The sequence below is a fragment of the Antedon mediterranea genome, chromosome 3 (genome assembly GCF_964355755.1).
Source record: "Antedon mediterranea chromosome 3, ecAntMedi1.1, whole genome shotgun sequence".
Classification (NCBI taxonomy): domain Eukaryota; kingdom Metazoa; phylum Echinodermata; class Crinoidea; order Comatulida; family Antedonidae; genus Antedon; species Antedon mediterranea.
This window is the reverse complement of record NC_092672.1, coordinates 25630629-25645409: the sequence shown is the minus strand read 5'-3', so window position 1 is coordinate 25645409 and position 14781 is coordinate 25630629. Positions and strand designations below refer to the sequence as shown.

Here is a 14781-nt window from a genome sequence, read left to right as displayed (position 1 = left end):
AATTTTCATTTTACAAAAACGTGTTGTTCGAATATTAAACTTAATTTGAACCATCTAAACTGCATCAGAACCTTTGTTTAAAAACTTTAAAATATTTGACCTTTATAAACTTCAAGTTACTTCTTTTATGTTTGAATATGTTATTGGTTTACTACCAAAGTCTGTGTCAATGTTATTTTCAAATCGTTTATTTAGACCATACCTATTTAACATAAGAAATCCGCATAAATTATTATATGTTCCATTTGTTAAACTCACAAAAAAGCCAGTTTTTTATTACTTATTTATGACCAATGTATTGGAATATTCTAGATACAACTACCATAATTCATTTATACACTGTAAACTCAGAAAGCATATATAAACACTTTATTTATCTTGTTACCAAACCTACTAATTATGTTGCGCATTGTATTATGAAATATTATTTTATGCGTTGTTGGCCTATGTGTATATTTATACGGTACCGTTCTTATTTTGTTTTAATTATTATTTTAGGGGTCATTGTGAGACACGTTTTACTTCTAATTTTGATCCCTAAGATGGTCTTATATAAATTGTTGATTATTGTTTATTTTTAAAATATTGTTTGTTATATATTTTTTTTTGTCTTGTGTGGGTTCGTCCCACTTTTATTATAGTTCTATAAATATAAATAATATATGTATATATGCACATTTATATAATTCTCTTATTTATAAGGTACATTGTTAAAAAAAAATAAATATCTTTTGAACAGTATATAGATAAGACTAAGATTATTTTGATGTTAAGAAGTAACCACATTTACATTCATATAGGCCTACATTTTTAAAAATACATTTAATTAAAATATGTCGATGGCAGTAAACTGACGATAAAAATTGATTTAAAAAAAACGTACTTATGAAAAAGTTATTATTGTTGTTTTGTTCTGTTCGTGTCCGTTGTCTGGGTAGAGAGGCTATAAACTCTGGGGAAGAATATAAAGAATCTTCCCTTTTCACCAAGAAAAAAATGGATGAGATGAAAACGAAGAATGCAAAAGCTTGAAAAAAGGGTGTTTAGAATGGATAGGATGGAATGATATATATAATGAAAACCGTAAGGTTAGAGTCCATACATAGTGCAAGTCCAAGGTAATATTTTGGCTCTCTGTGTATTTGAGTCGCTTCATACCCGGATTGTTTGTTATATATTGTTTGTAATGACCATCTTAATTAATGTTTATTAAAATCTGAATCTGTCGTTAGTAAGCCTTCGGCTATATTATCATTGATACAGAGCCATTATATATAAAATTTGTGAACGCCGTTTATTCAATTATACTGAGCAGTACAGTTACGAAATTGTTGGGTTAAAGTCACGGATAACTGATATTCAAGATTCAATTTATTGTCACACTAGCAATTATACCCGCCCCAGTGCGGGTTTCAAAATTGGTTTAAAGCCTTCTCAGTACATAACACCAGACTTCAGTATCTCCCTATACTCACGAACCCCCACCCATCTTCAATAACACACCACCCTCTTTTTTTTTTTAAACAAATTCTTCCCAGGACTACTTTCAGCTTCAAAATGAGAGTGGTACATAGCTGCTAAGATAGGCCTATGGTTTAAGTACGTTGAAAACTGTGTAAATAAATAAGTGTCATATTGGCTGATAATTAAAATATCTAATTTTGGTACTGCTTCCCCCAGCTTTTTTTCTTCTCTAACCATCCCAGCCAAAATTAACAAACCTTAACTCTACCCCGGGACAGTTCAAATGTAGTAACTTTTCCTAGTACAATTCCAATCATATACTTCTCATTACGCCAGTATTTCCTCTCCCCCTTCTCCCCCTCCTCCCTGAACACACCCCAGATACTGGGTGATGTGTTTAGACGGTTCCAGTGCTAATAATGTTAGCCATCACTCTCAACCCATAATCCCTCAGTGGCAGTTTTCAAATGTAGTTTAAAACATTCTCAGTACAGTTTCAGTCATGGCGATAGGCCTACATCCCCACACCAAACTCCCTGCGCGCCCCTTCCCAGTGATAATTTAAATACTTTTACAATTTTCCTACCACAATTTGAGAACCTACCACCCGTAGCAAGCAAAATCCCCACTATCCTCTGAACCCCAACTCTCACACACTATCTTCCCTCACCCTCTCCTACTAAATCCCTGGAATTTTTTTAATGTAGTTTAAAACCTTCCCGGTACAATTGCAATCATTTTGATACCCACCATCTCCGCCCCTAATTCGGATCCCAGATGGCGGATGATGTTCAAATATAGTAGTAGAACACAGTAACAGTAAAGAACGTGTATATGTTCAGACAGGAATGGATGTCTGTTAGACAATCCAAGAGACCGATACATAGCTGGATATGGTTAAAATACTTTGCTAAATGTGTAAATGAATAGGCGTCATATTGGTTAATGATTAAAAAATATGTATATCTATATCAACGGAACTCAGTAAATATATATGGACACTTAAAGACTCTAAAACAAACTACTCAATTAAATGCAAAATTATAAAGAAATGCAAACCTTACTCAAATATTAACAAAAGATGTAATTTATGTATATATGAAAAGTATATTATTATATGTCAACCAGAGCTATGCTCACTGAACCGTAAGAACGAGTTATTCTCTACTTGTGGACATAGGAAAAAATTCTTACTAAATTGCAGATCCAAATAGTTTATCTAAAACAATAGGCTATTGTATACGACTTCCTGATGACTCACTTCTATTAAGCACTATGAGACAACTGTGTCACTTATGTTTTATATTTCACCTGAAGAGTGCGGCCAGCTACATGCTGGTCGTACAAAACAAAGTTGTAGTGATTAAAACAATGAAGTAACCAAGTTTTCTGCTGTTATTTTATTTATTTATTTATGCTCTACCTTGGTATTGAGCACTCTATCCTAACGGTCTGATAATTTCAACCTGAATATATCTATATATCTATATATTTCCCCAAACGCCTTGCTGAGGATAATTCAAATACTGTAAAACTGTTGTAGTATAATTTTACATTTCGATAACAACCCGGGGCCAAGCAAAAATGACATCACAAACCACCCATCTCTCCCCCCCCCCCCCGCCCCACCTCCTCCCACAAAAACCCCAGGACTCGGGGAATTTTTGAAATGTAGTTTAGAACCTTCAGGGTACCATTGCGAACTAGGCTAGGCCTATGGTAGTGATATGACATCATCATGTCCATGGGCACATTTTTCACATTAAATTTGATAATGTAGATACAGAGTAGCTTTATACCAAAGAACATGTTCTTTGATAAAACTAAACAGTGTTTGCTGCCGAAGGCAGTGATGGCGTTCCATAGGGAAGAAATTGTTCGGTCGTGATCGGTTGACCTTTCAACTCATAATAAGCCAGTGAATTATTTTTTCGCTAGTCGATTTTGAGGTGCAAAACTATGGCTTTAAATTCGGCTTTAATAAGGTCAATTAGATCGTGCTTTGTTAAGACAAATCCAGCGTGTTCTATAATTGCATCAAGGTAAATTTTTTAACTGAAGATAAAATTAAAATGTTAAGAACTAGATTTTACGGCTAGCATACTTGTGGTTAGGCCTAACTAAATTTACTACTAAACTAACTACAAGATTGGTTGGTTCGCGGGATGTATAGCCAACATGGAGACTGCCCTGGATGAGATGCGAGCTGTGTTGTTGGATTTTAGGCGATCAACAACATTTTTCAAATTTTGTTTAATTAATTATTCAGTAATGTAGGCCTAGCCTAGCTAGGCCAATCTTTTTTATTAAAGAACATTTTTTTGCAGTAATTTTTTTTTTCTTTAAGATTTTTTAATTATCAATTCCTAGGCTAGTATAGAAATAGTAACTAGCTAGGCCTAGGCTAGTACTAGTAGGCCCTAGCCTAGTACTAGCCTATAGTAGTAGGGCTAGGCCTAGGCCTAAATTGAAATCCCCTGAAAACCTTGTTATTTCTGTTGGTTACGCTTCCCTGCACAGCAGATAATGTCTTAAGGTTTCGTATAAAAGAATTGTAACGAAAATCCGTTCTCTCGGGTTCGTTCCCTTTCCTGCGATACTGCGGTATACTCGAATGAAACAAACAAATCAATTACAATTACTGGAATGACCTCCTTTATTCTTCTTTGATTCCAAATTATTGGTAACAACCGATTATAATAATTAATTAGATTAGTTCTGCTATTACGCCGGACATGAAACAACAGCGTAACCACCAGTAATGACGTAACCTCCAATAGTAGCGTAACGACCAACAACGGCGTAACCTCCAACATGCACGTAACCACCAACAATGGTGTAACCTCCAACAGCACGTAACCACCAACAATGGTGTAACCTCCACAGCAACGTAACCACCAACAATGGTGTAACCTCCACAGCAACGTAACCACCAACAATGGTGTAACTTCCACAGCAACGTAACCACCAACAATGGTGTAACCTCCACAGCAACGTAACCACCAACAATGGTGTAACCTCCACAGCACGTAACCACCAACAATGGTGTCCCCTCCACAGCAACGTAACCACCAACAATGGTGTAACCTCCACAGCACGTAACCACCAACAATGGTGTAACCTCCACAGCAACGTAACCACCAACAATGGTGTAACCTCCACAGCAACGTAACCACCAACAATGGTGTAACTTCCACAGCAACGTAACCACCAACAATGGTGTAACCTCCACAGCAACGTAGCCACCACCAATGTGTAACCTCCACAGCACGTAACCACCAACAATGGTGTAACCTCCACAGCAACGTAACCACCAACGATGGTGTAACCTCCAACAGCAACGTATCCACCAACAATGGCGTAACCACGTACCGGCTAACAGGGTAACCACCAGTAGTCTTAACCACTGGCTAACAGGTGTACCCACCAGCAAAGCAGTATCACAACCACAGGGTGTACCACGGGCTAACTATCTCAAGCAGTAACACAACCAGTAGGTGCAACCTCCGGCTCAGCTATGTCTCAAATATTGATACAACCAGTACAGTAGGCGCAACCTCCGGCTCGCTATGTCTCCAACAGTAGCACAAGTGGTAGGCTGTACCCTCCGGCTAACTTTACTTGCTGTGTCTTAACTTTCCTTTTATTATTCAACTCTAATTTTCTCTTTCTTTTCTCTAATCTTCTCTACACTTTGTTTTCCAATTTCTCTAATGTCCCTACTTATTTAACACGTCTTCTCCTTGCTTCTCCGCTTTTCCAGCTCCAATCTCTCCCTCCTTTTTAACGCAGCTTGAGGTAACCCTCCATTGCCTTCCTTCTCCAATCCCTCTCTGCCCTTTTTCTCGCGTCCGTTCTCTGCTACTCTTCCTGCCTACTCTGCCTCCATCTGCCGTCCTCTATCTGTTCCTTCTACCCCAAAATCATTACAGAATCATAACATATTGAGATTTAATTATATTATTATGATTTAATAAATGCACAAGGCACACCATCCTACCCTATCGTTAAATAATAAATATGTTGTACCTGAACTGTATATGGTTTGAGTCAGAGGTGAATGAAGTGAGGATAGCCCAGATATAAATGCCAAACTGGCTACCAGATCTTTACATTAAAACAGACCTAATTCTGGTGGTGGAACACGCCTTCTTGGATAAGGTTAAGGACTAAACTGTATGTCCACTGTACATAGTTTGCTCATATGCACTTTAAAGAATCCAGTTAATCATTCAAGAAGAGTAGGGTTTACCCTGGTGAACTGGTTCAGAAAAGCCCCTGTCTCAGGGGAGAATACAACCTATCTGATAAGACAGTAATTAAATTACTATTGGTAATCCTTGGCCATGTGCCTAAAGGAATTAAAAAAATAATAAACAGATAAATATTATTACTAGACCTAGCACCTAGAGTGTTGGACGTTGGACTACAGATCATATGTTTGAATCAATAATAGGTTTGAAATATAATTTTAATGTATTTTTTTTATTCAAACAAACATAGAAACTTTGCATCTGGGAGTGATGGATCTCCAAAAGAGGGATGGCTGAGCAAGTTACTGCACGTAAAGAGAGTTGAACCAGCTACAGAATCACACTCAAGAGCTCTTGCCAACAAGCAAGTCGTCTATGAAATGCAAGGTAACAAAGAATTGAATGAGCCTCTGCCATTATGTTGAGAGAGGTGGTGGTCGACGACCACAACATTCCAGGTGCCGATACATAGTACTGTATCTCAATAACTTTCAAATTTTAAAATTTAGATTAAGGCAACAAATAATACAATATATGCAGACAGAATGTTGGAGAGTGGTGGTAACTTTTAGAATATAGATTAAATTTAGTATAATTTAAAATTAAACAGAAATGCAAACATGATTTAAAAAATGATTTAAATATAAAAAACATTGTCAAGAGCGGCAAATAAAGGATTTTTAAGTGGGTTTTAGGGTAAGAGTGGTGGGTACTAAAAAATAAAATGTTGAACTTATGTACCTTGTCCCATCCTCATTTCACATCTGATAGACCTCAACTACTGTACTGGCCAATCAGATCGTCTTGGTATTTTGGTAATTGTGCATTGGGACTCCCTCTAGTTTTAAATGCAAGTTGAAACACATGAAACACAAATATATAACATTTTTACAAAAAAGTTTACTTTATAATATTTTTCAGTACACAACATCAAACCTGATAGAATGGGAGATTATATCAAATTATCGTAAGCATTTTCTTTTTTCTGCATTGTATGACTTTCTTTGATAAGTACTTTTAAATTGTAAAGCAGATAATGTCTGCCTTAAAGTACTCTTGCACTGAGGAGGCTTTGCAATTTCTTCCGTCGTTGTCGTTTACAATTATAATATGCCATTTATCCAATATCAGCCTAATATTGATTTCAATTGTATTTCAGAGAGCATCATTTAAGGCGAGTACATGACAATCCCAACATGCCTTGCAAATTGTTCGGAAGCTGGAGTACAGCATTTGGTCCACAAGATCAAGCAGGTTTAATTTATTTATTTTTTTTTGTTACACACTGGATAAACCTAACAATAGTAGAACTTCTTTAAAGGGACACGTTCAGGACAAAACAAGTGTTAATTTAATTAATAGGGATGTCTCCTGGTTAGTGGGTTGGGTTGTTAAAAATAATTACTTCTCGTGAAAGTGTCCCTTTAATAGATGTGTCTACTGTCTTGAAACTTGACACAAACATGACACCAATACTCAACCTGTAATTGTACAGTAGGGTCATTCAAGAATAAAGAAATGAGTGCAATGGTACAAATAATTTCATGAGGTGAACATTCCATCTTTCACTGAACTAAATTATTTGTTCCATTGGGAAAATATAAAACATTCATTATTTGTTTTATAACACACCTACAATTAATCCATCTTCAATAAGGCCAGGAAGCTAGATCATTCAAAAAGGCAGCGCTCCAATTTTGGGTCAACAGCATCATGTTGCCTAAAAGTAACATTTTTTAAAAAGCTGACGTTCATAGTGCAAAATCATCAACGGCATGTAATGCATAATTAGCCAATCAAATGGCAAGAATACATATAGGTATGCTATGAACAGAAACATTAAGGGATGCATGTCAAATTATTTTCAGGGGAAACATATTATGCCAATCTTTATGAATATAACAACACTACAAATTAATTTTAAAACAACTATGTATAAATTTAATTTATTTCACACAAATAAAATTGTTGTTTTTTTTTCAGTTCACATTTGGGCCTATGATGGTTATAAATCAGTGAAAGAAATGTCAGAACTTTTATGGAAAGATGAGGTAAAAATTGTCATTTACAAAAATAAAGCCATTTTTTTCCAGGCTGTAGTCTAGTGGGTCATTCCATCACAATACAACAAAAAACAAATTGTGTGTGCTTAAATTGTGTACTCAAAAATCCTAAGCTAAAATATACAGTAATTCAAATTTTAAGCTTCATCCGACTATCGTTTTGCAAGACGCGGATTGCTGTATTTTTTGCATCTTTTTGCAAAAGGTCATTAATATGTTAAACTTATTTATGACCAATTGGACAGAAAATCAGAAGATGAATTAAAAAAAAAACATGGCAAGCAAGTTAAATTTAGGGGAAACCTACCTATCTGGAAGGAAGTCACCTGTTAACCTTTCATTTGTTACGAAAGCTCTAGGTACAAGATTAGTATACAACATGTTATGAAAGTCAAGCATCAACACGTCAAGACGTCCAACTAATCAAATTTACTCCTGCATACCGGATACTTCTGTTTGTTATTAAGAGCGAGTCTGAACACTTTGCTGTTAAGACGCTACAGTAGTTATAATACATTGCCTTGCATACGATACAAAAGTATAACTCCATGGATCTTAGTAAGTTTTTTTTGGAAATAATATACATAATGTTGAATTAATCAATTTTGTTTTTATAGGAATATTTAGATTACAAAAAGCAAAGAGGATCAATGTTAATTAATAGAAGTAATCAACTGTTATTACCATTTAACTTCTGGCCAGAGCCTGAAATACATTCACCTGGAAACCTGTATGAACTACGTAGTTACTATCTAAGGGTAAGAACTGACCATTCAATAGAAACACAATTAATAGCAACTTAGGGGTTCTACTGTTATCCCATGCTCGGTTATAATCCCATCCCCTAATTTAGACTTATGCTCGGTTATAATCCCATCCCCTAATTTAGACTTTATGCTCAGTTATAATCCCATCCCCTAATTTAGACTTAAGAGTGTTAATGCAATCCTACTGTAAGTAACCAAGCCCCTGCAACTATACTAAAATACACAGATAATACTGTATACAGTACATTACTGTAAACTTCGACTTGAATATTGGCAATATAGTCAGTTCTTGCTTTTCCCTTTCACCACATGACAGCATGATGTAACCAAGCCAATCTAACAGGATGCTGAGCTCTGGAGATCAAAGGGTTAATCTGTGGTTACGACACAATCAGTTCCACGCCCCTTAACAGACACTACTCACTGCAGAGAATATGTACATTTTACAGTACTGTTGGTATTTGTCGCAGCCAGACATAAGATCAAAGGACTTACGAGTTCCTATCTTGGCAAGACGATCTCAGTGTCCTGTCGTTAGATTGCCTTGATGTAACAGATTATATTGCCTACATACTGTATGTTATTAAATTGAGTTGTTCACAGTCTGTGAAGTACATAGATATATCATGTATACTTAACAGGTGTAACATAGGCACTACCAAAGACTTCAACTGTTGATTGTTATTATAAACCTAAATGTATCCAGGCTTTAAATACTACTATTTTTGTTTGTAGCCTGGCACACTGATTGAATGGGGAAATAACTGGTAAGTTATAAATTAAATTTGTTTTTGTTGCTAATGTCAGTTTTTATAATGATTTAGAATAAAAATTTTAGTTTTAAAAAGTTTTAAAGTTTGTTCATTAAATACACTACAATGATTTTTTTTTTGTGTATGTTAATTTTGAAATGTTATATAACATAGAATCTATTTTGTTTTTGGTGTTTATGTTGAATATATAATATTTATTTGTGTTTTTGTTGAATGTGATTTAGTTTTTCATTTAACTTCACAAACATGTTTCCTATTACCACTAGCAAAGACTGTGTTTGCTATTACTAACAACTTGTGTGCCCTGGGTCTTACACTGTCACCACATTTACTGTATGCCCACATGCATGTTATCTCATCGTTATGATTTAAATTTGGATGGGTTTTTTTGTGCATCCAGACTATATATATATATATAAATATTATAAAGTAAGGAGATTAAAGAAAGGTCAAAAGTGAAAGGTCAAACTAGAAGATAAAAAATATTCTTGTCACATAATGTCCATAAACACATTTTCAAATTGAATATAACTATTAAATTGATATTACAATTAATTTACTATGAGATATAAAAAATATTAAAATTTTAAATTAATTTTGTATGAAAAAGATTGACGACAGTTCTTGTGAGGCATCATTCATTTGAAAATCTCATTTAAAATGCGTGCCGAAACAGAGTCCTTTTTTACTTGCTATAATCTATCACCCATTTCTAAAATTTGTCATTCATTTTACCTTATTTGGGAAGAAATTTACTTTATTTTTCTGCAAAAGCAGATCAAATGTAAACAACTAACTGACTCAAATTAAATATTTATTTATACTTTCAACATTTTATGAAGGTCATACAATCACTTCAACATTTCATTCCATGAAGGTCATACAATCACTTCAACATTTCATTCCATGAAGGTCATACAATCACTTCAACATTTCATTCCATGAAGGTCATACAATCACTTCAACATTTCATTCCATGAAGGTCATACAATCACTTCAACATTTCATTCCATGAAGGTCATACAATCACTTCAACATTTCATGTGTACATTCCATGAAGGTCATACAATCACTTCAACATTTCATGTGTACATTCCATGAAGGTCATACAATCACTTCAACATTTCATTCCATGAAGGTCATACAATCACTTCAACATTTCATGTGTACATTCCATGAAGGTCATACAATCACTTCAACATTTCATGTGTACATTCCATGAAGGTCATACAATCACTTCAACATTTCATGTGTACATTCCATGAAGGTCATACAATCACTTCAACATTTCATGTGTACATTCCATGAAGGTCATACAATCACTTCAACATTTCATGTGTACATTCCATGAAGGTCATACAATCACTTCAACATTTCATGTGTACATTCCATGAAGGTCATACAATCACTTCAACATTTCATGTGTACATTCCATGAAGGTCATACAATCACTTCAACATTTCATGTGTACATTCCATGAAGGTCATACAATCACTTCAACATTTCATGTGTACATTCCATGAAGGTCATACAATCACTTCAACATTTCATGTGTACATTCCATGAAGGTCATACAATCACTTCAACATTTCATGTGTACATTCCATGAAGGTCATACAATCACTTCAACATTTCATGTGTACATTCCATGAAGGTCATACAATCACTTCAACATTTCATGTGTACATTCCATGAAGGTCATACAATCACTTCAACATTTCATGTGTACATTCCATGAAGGTCATACAATCACTTCAACATTTCATGTGTACATTCCATGAAGGTCATACAATCACTTCAACATTTCATGTGTACATTCCATGAAGGTCATACAATCACTTCAACATTTCATGTGTACATTCCATGAAGGTCATACAATCACTTCAACATTTCATGTGTACATTCCATGAAGGTCATACAATCACTTCAACATTTCATGTGTACATTCCATGAAGGTCATACAATCACTTCAACATTTCATGTGTACATTCCATGAAGGTCATACAATCACTTTTCAATCATCAGTTAGGCTCTAGGCCTATTTATTATTCTTAGAACAAAAAACAGGTTAAATGCTCCCTCACATCTTCCTCTGCATATTCAATAATTTATTGAATTACAATGGGAATACATTTAGTGTTGTACTTTGTGATACGATAGCAATTCACATTTTTGTTCTATTTTTCTTATTTGCAGTGTTTATCAATTTAGTTTATTTTTTAATACATTAAAACTTTACCTAGACTACAAAGTTATAAAGGGCTCACAAACTTGCTAAATGACTGTTGGTCCATTGATATGCCAATTACAAAAATTGAGCTAGTCACAATAAACAATTTCGATATACTGTACTACTACTGCTTTGTGGAGACATTTGTCGCCCTCTATTTCTTTGTAGATTCAGGATTCAGTTTTTTACAAGCAAACATTTTTTATTGACATTTTGTTGTGGTGAAATAATTCATTCAAATGACACGTTTATTGATGATTTGAAGTTTTAGAAACTTAACTTGTTTTACAACATTAACAACTTTATAGCGAATATAACTCAATTATAATTATGATAGTACAGTATTTTTTAGATTTTATTTTGATTAAATTGAAATATTAAACAAAAAGACATTTTATTATTAACTAAATGTACATACAAATCCCAAATCCAGAATGTTGTTACTGTATTGTTTTTTTTAAATTTCAATTAAAAAAATTTTTTTTTAAGTGACAAAATTGTTCAAATTTAATAATAATTGTTAATAAAACATGGATAAAATTAATATACCTATGGAATGGGGAAGAAAATCATATTAAAAAAATGGTTAAATTAATTTGGCAGAATTAATTTTGAAATTGATATTAAATAACTCAATAACTTTAACTCAATGCAATACACCCACTTCCAAATACTGTAGGTGAACAAAAACTATTATTGCAAAAATGTTTAATAAAAGACAAAAAATACAATTATGGTACTGTTTCATTGAAGGCCCAAACCAAATGAAAACTGGTTTATACTTCATAGATTTAAAAAGGCATTTAATTACCTTCGTAATTATAACAACTTGAAAGTTTCAGCCAGCACATAAACAGCAATATAACATGTATGACTGTTTACATTATAAGGGCACGTGGAATTCGTATGCGTATTGGAGAAGGTACGACTGTTACTGGCCTTTTTACACAAGTTGGTGACCTCTATCATGTCCACCATATTTGGGGTAGGAAACATGTTTGTGAAGTTAAGCGCCTGTCTTTTGGCTGTGAATTCTGGGACCAATTCTATGGATTAGTGATTAACTTTAACGAAAGAAAGCTATTTTTTCCAGAATAAATAATTTTTGTATAGCTTTATATTTTGCCTTTCTTCAGGACTGTTTAATAGGTATCTTTAGTTCTGATGATACGGCCAGCTGCTACAAAACAATAAGCCTGGTAGAAATCACTGCATAGTCAATGACAATAGTTTGAATTGGGCATAATTTCAGAATTTAACTCGACTACGATGAAATCTTCACACAAAAAGCAAATGTTAACAAAAAATGAAACTATTTATAGCTATACTTAACGAATAACCAATTAAATAAATAATATTTATAATAGTTAATAAAGTAATTATGAAACATTTATATTGCGGCAATTACAAGAAAAAAAAGATTAAATGAGTGAGTTTTTAAAGTAATTTTAAATTAATCAAATGTGGGTAAATGTTTGACAGGTGGGAGTTTGTTGCAACAAGAAGAAATGTGCGTCAATTGTGAACCTATATTATGTGATGTATATTTTTATATAACTTCTTATATATGTAAAATACTCAAAATAAGAAAAACAAACAAAAAACGTTAAGCTGCAGAGATAGTTTTCTACTGAAACAAAATTGATATAGATTATTTTAACAATTGTAAAGAATGAAATAAAAGTGAGTAAATCTCACAAAAGAAAAAAAAAAAAGAAATGTGTGTCCACCGTAAACCTAATTAAGAATATGCAGTAATACCGCTGGCCTATTAAACCTTTGCAAAGATACCTGCATTGTTGTTGTTCACATCTGAAAGCAATAAAACTGTTATTTTAAGTTTGTAGTAGACTGGCCGCGTCATCAGAATGAAAAGTACCAGGTAGAGGTGTAGCAAATATATGACAGTTGCAAAATCTGTTATAGTATTACCGGCAGCTATATTAGCTGTTTTTTTTTTCATCACTAACCTTTCAACAAAAAGAGAAAAAAAATTTTACTAAACTATAAACTCTTGGAATCTCAGATTCACAGACCAAATGCAGGATAGTATTGGGCTATCACATGACATATCTATCTAACACTAACAGATGATTGTTGTTAGATACTGTCATCTGATCATTGACTACGGATGCTCTGAATGCTCTACTTGTTCCATAGATAAACTAATATCAAATTATACTCATTATTCTTGAAAACCACTAATTATTTTACTCTTCATCATTTATTTTTGTAATTTACATTACAAATTGTTTTCGCGTCTATATGAACACTATTGCTGAGAGTTTAGGCTGAACTCTATAGGGATTATCGCAAATAGCATGAGCGATGCATGATGGGAAGGAATTGGGAGCAATAGCGCCACCAGTATAATAAAAACTTTATATACTAGTGGTGGCGCTATTTTTCCTAATTCCATCCCATCATGCATCACTCATGCTTTTTGTAATGCTTATTATGCTGCATGCAAATTATATCGTTCATTCATGTTTTTATATCTATTTTATACAAAATTGGATACAAAATTATTTTTTATATTACATATGCTCCTTCAAATGAGACAAATCTGTATATACACACACATTTGTCATGATTTCAATTATGACATGATAAAATAAGAGCAAGCAGAGATTCAGAGTAACCATACTGTTGTTTGTAAGGTTTTTAATGTTTCATCCCTTCTTTGAATTTTTTTACCGCTTTGAAGGGCACGAGGCATTAAATATAGGCAATCACAAAATGAGGCCATTGCTGGTCTGTTTGCTCAAATAGGAGAATTATATGTTGTACACCATTTATGGGGTAAATATGTTTTTATTCACAATAGTTATTAATATCATGGGCATGCCAAAATATTATCAAAATATGGTACCGGATTAGTATCCACTCCCCCCTCCACCTTTCTTTAAAATGTCTTTTGAGTACAGCAATAATAATAAAGATTAAACCGGACTTTAGTCGTAGTTCAATGACTTTAAAAATGCTAGTTTTTAATAGCTAATAGTTCTAATTCGATTCATAAAAGTCAAAGTTTGCAGTTTGACTTGCCGCAAAGATATTGTTGTAAATGAACATGATTTGCATTATTATGCAAATGGCAATGTATAGCTAAATGTAAAAATAGATATTTCGTTCGTAAATATCTGGCCAATATGATAACTCAATAACTGTTACATTTTTAAAAATCTTGTTCAAAAAACATTTTTAGTGTGCGATTTAGGCTGCCTCCTT

The 14781-nt window shown here is 33.6% G+C and overlaps 1 protein-coding gene across 3 annotated transcripts in view; it reads left to right on the top strand.

Moving 5' to 3' along the window:
- Window positions 1-3357: 3357 nt before the first annotated feature.
- The window catches only part of LOC140045081 (protein NipSnap homolog 2-like), a 69979-nt gene continuing 58555 nt past the window's right edge, over window positions 3358-14781 (top strand). For 2 of the 3 annotated variants that reach the window (XR_011844543.1, XM_072089821.1), the window contains exons 1-8: window positions 3358-3506; window positions 5968-6104; window positions 6639-6684; window positions 6877-6971; window positions 7701-7768; window positions 8398-8538; window positions 9283-9314; window positions 12441-12535. Coding sequence is in view for 2 of the 3 variants with exons in the window: in XM_072089821.1 (XP_071945922.1) it covers window positions 3424-3506; window positions 5968-6104; window positions 6639-6684; window positions 6877-6971; window positions 7701-7768; window positions 8398-8538; window positions 9283-9314; window positions 12441-12535 (697 nt within the window). In the remaining variant the exon portion in view is untranslated. Of the gene's footprint in view, window positions 3507-5967; window positions 6105-6638; window positions 6685-6876; window positions 6972-7700; window positions 7769-8397; window positions 8539-9282; window positions 9315-12440; window positions 12536-14257; window positions 14353-14781 lie in introns of all 3 variants that reach the window. The other variant, XM_072089822.1, reaches the window with a different exon arrangement.